Here is a 4,265-nt window from a genome sequence, read left to right as displayed (position 1 = left end):
TCGCGAAAAAATAAACAAATTACGGTAAGTGTGATTACAACGATCTTTTCCTATAAGATCTGATTATAATTTATATGGAGTAAAATTTCATTTTATCGACTCTCTAGGATTACACGATAATGAAAATTGTCCGTAAAAGCAAGCGATCGATGCATGGATCGATGAATTATCGAATTAATTTAAAATATTGCACACATAATTGACAAACTCCACGGCAGAGCCACTAACTCTCTACATTATAGTTTCAACGAATAAGCCGCCCTGACTGAACAAACTTTATATCGGACATTATATTGAATTCTATTTAATGCAATTCTATCCTCTTCTGCATTATTGTATAATTGATCTACCCTCAATATTTTTGTATATTATCGTAACTTTGCAAAGCGTTATTATCTCTGAATAATCATCGTTTCTAAAATCCATTGTAAAGTATTCTATGCTCTGGATGAAATTTGTGTCTTTCAGGTAATTTCTGAAAGTGCACGAATATAAATTAAATATTACAGCTGTGCGGCGACATGAGCCCATCGCATTTGCGTGGCTTACTCTCGCCCGCGTTAAGTAATAAGAGACATTACTTTCGTAGCTGAAACAACCATAATCCAGCCAGGAGACGCCGTAAGCCCCTTGCATCTCGAAGGATCTGCGTTTCTGCATTGTGATCTATTTTTATGAAGTATGCAATTGTTAAATTAATCTTAAATTAATATCACGCGGAAGAGTGGAATTAGAGAGCTAATTGAAATTACGATATTGTAAGCCGTCAAAATTAATTCGTGAAATGACGCTTTTTTTTGCGATGCGATATCAATGTACAATCGTCAAATACTTATCTGCATATGATTAAAAATTTCATTCTACATAACTAAAAATTATTGAAGATTGCACAAGTGAGATGCGCGCATACTTACTAATATTTGATTAAAAAAATATCACTTATGACTTTGGCATTACGTATTATACAATTGGCATAATTACTAATGTTAATTAAAATGTGATCGATAAGAGCACTTTAACGTATGCATAAGCTATCGTTAAGTAGTGAAGATTCATACTAATGATAGCGACGTGAAGTAATTTAAAAGTTTCCTTTTCAGTTTTACACACAATTAATTGACAAATTTTACTTATAAAAATGCCCACGTCTTTTGTAAAATTATTGTTGACATAAGTGAAAGAATACTGACCGAGAACGTTGTTAGCGTAAGTGGCACAAATTTCATAACTTTCAAATATGATTCCGACATCAAGCTGTAGATCCATACAAAGGGCATAATACCAAGTTAAGGCTGATTTATCGACGTCTTGAATGGAGATGTCACGTAACCGCTGCAACATGTTCACTACCTCGCAAATTCTTTTCAAACGCATCTTTTAACGCATCGAATTAATACCATCCCATTGGGTTGTGAATTTTCAATTGTAGATATTATCGGGACAAAAAAATTTTTACTCATTGTTAGTTTCTTTTTTTGTCTTTCTTTCTTTTATTTTCAATTAACATGATTTATTACGGAGTATCTAATTCACCTTTGTTTGAATAAGCAATGGCAATATTTCTAGCTCCAATCTAATCATGTGAAAGAACTTGTAGAATTGGTGCGCCTTTATACCAAATTTTATAGCTCTTTCCAAATATCCTCGTAATAAGCTGTTTTTTTTTTTGTTTTTTTTTTTTTTTTAATTTTTTTACAAATCAATGAAAATTGAATTCAATTATACTTTTTGCATACTTTTAAATTATAATTAATAATAAAAAAAATTGACATTTATTCGACATTAATTTAACTAGCTATATATTTTCCTAAAAAAAATATAAATTGCGTGTTGAAAAATTATTGCACGCGGGCGTTTATTTTGCGTACGTAAAATGTAAACAATATAATATATACCTAAAGAACTTAGAAATTTACAGTAATCCAGTATTGTTCTGTCGATAATTAGTTTTTTAATAAAAAAATGCCGTGGTTTTATAAAAAAAAAAAATAAGCCACAATTATCATTCAATTATTTGATTAATTTTACAATATTTAATCAACAATTATATACTCTAAGAGCTACAGACTTTTATTTATATATTTGAAATAAATTACTACTACTAATACTACTACTACGTTGTGACAATTGGATGATTTATTTCACAAAAAAAAAAAAACGTTAAATAATATATGAATGTTTGTATATATTCTTATAATAATTAATTTTAAGAGAGGATTATTTATATTTCATTCGTCTATAATTTTATAGGGACCGTGTCATAAATAATTATAAATTAAAACAATGGCTTATATGAAAAAGGATTAGTGCGGCCCGATGTAGCTACCCCCCCCCCATCCCCCCGCCCCACCAATACAGCTAACTATTGCAATTAAGCAATGTAAGTATTATCTAGGAAATTTCAATATAAATGCTTGTATTGATAAAACAATGATATTTATAAACGTATTATAAATAAGTGTAGCCTAATAAAAATAATAATATAGTCAGTTTCTCCCATACAGGTGTCCTTATGTTCGTAAAATTTGTTTAGCACTATGCCATACTTTCGTTTAATAACTACATTATTGATAAATGAAAAGAAACGTTAAACTTATTAAAACTACGTTATCTAAGACTTGTATGAAGAAATTTCAAAATATATTTATAACATATACGCGTTAAGACATTTTTTATTACAGGCTACGATATTCAAGCTAAAAACTTATTAAAGTCTAGTTTAATTGAATTTGTCCGAAATATTTAAAGTATTTGCTCAATCTTTAGTATACCTCACTTTAAATATAGAAAAATATATATGCGCCAGCATGACAATGTCTTCGCTACTGCTCCAAGTGGACTTCTTATTAACTGCATACAAAATATATTTTTCAACACGACTTAAAAACGATAAATCTCCTAGTTGGCCATAAATGTTTACAATTGATAAATACAATTGGCACTGATCATGAAAGCTATTCATATCGTAAGTAGAAAAACCAAATACAATACTCTGAAGCGAAGTTAATTTCGCTGCTTTAAGCTGATTATTTATCTATACAAAAGGAAAAATATATAATTCAAGTTACACAAACACAAACACAAACACACAAACACACACACACACACACACACACACACACATATATATACACTGTATAAAACAGCAGACAATAATTTTGTTTACTTGACAATCAAAAGATTAATTATCTAAAGAGAGATTAGATATTAAAAATCACGGCCAATGTCAAATTCAATGGCAAAATTATTGCTTAATTATATTTCCAAAAATGTCTGATTGACGATTTACCATGAGTATTAAAGAAAAGAGACGTAAACAGGATGCAGTATTTTGTCTTGTGATCATAGAGCCAGTTGTTTTACGGCTAGTTTTACAAGAAAATCTCCAGCGTATATTTTGGCATATCGTTTTGCAGGACATCAGCAAGCCAATAGAACTGAACTTTAATTTAAATAAAGATAACGCTTCGATGTAATTCGCTTTAGCTTCTGGATAATTACCAAGAAGTACGTGAATATTTCCTAAATAAATAATATTACATATATTTTAATTTTCATTATTTTCATTAATTTAATTATTGTAAGTTACATGTATTTACGTAGAATTTCTAGTAAACTGATGTGATAAACAAGAACAACAACAACAAAAAACACGTTATATAATTAATTTATCAATAGTTTATCCTAATCAAAATACGATTGATCTCATTCCATAATACTCGCTAATATATATTGCGGATTTTTCACAATTTTTATTATAAAATTTTTTCGGTTATATATTGTAAATTAGTTTTGGTAATTGCGATGGACGAAAGCATGAAACAATTATGTAAGTAAATTAAATATTTACTACTAACAACCTGTAATACTTTACTACACTAAATCATACTTTGTTCCAGAAATATGCATACTTTTAATAAAAAATATTATTTTTTTTTTTAAATATTCAAATAATTTAAAACTTTTAAAGAGGCATTACAAAACAATGGATTTTACTCGATGGAAACATGATAGATTAATGCATTAGCAAATCGTTGCGTATTGGTATAATTTTACGCGAGTACGTCGTCATACTCGATCAATATTTACAATAAGAATTACATGATTCGATTGACTAAATGCTTTACTTAAAGCTAAATAATAACTAAGACTAACTAATTTGTCATCGACATACTGTGGGAGAGGGAGAGGGAGACGATAAATGATCATTAGACAAATGTAAAAATAATAATAATAATAATAATAATAATAATAATAATAATAAT

At 28.6% G+C, this 4,265-nt stretch overlaps 1 protein-coding gene across 1 annotated transcript in view; it reads right to left on the bottom strand.

The window, feature by feature from the left end:
- Positions 1–4,265, bottom strand: part of LOC105364869 (adenylate cyclase type 10) — a 17,647-nt gene that overhangs the window by 907 nt on the left and 12,475 nt on the right. Inside the window, 6 exon segments of the mRNA XM_011502899.1 lie at positions 379–475; positions 582–666; positions 1,191–1,374; positions 1,534–1,654; positions 2,772–3,034; positions 3,290–3,522. Coding sequence (XP_011501201.1) covers positions 379–475; positions 582–666; positions 1,191–1,374; positions 1,534–1,654; positions 2,772–3,034; positions 3,290–3,522 — 983 coding nt within the window.

The sequence above is a fragment of the Ceratosolen solmsi genome, unplaced genomic scaffold, assembly GCF_000503995.2.
Source record: "Ceratosolen solmsi marchali unplaced genomic scaffold, CerSol_1.0 scaffold15, whole genome shotgun sequence".
Lineage (NCBI taxonomy): Eukaryota > Metazoa > Arthropoda > Insecta > Hymenoptera > Agaonidae > Ceratosolen > Ceratosolen solmsi.
This window is presented reverse-complemented; position numbering and strand designations above follow the sequence as displayed.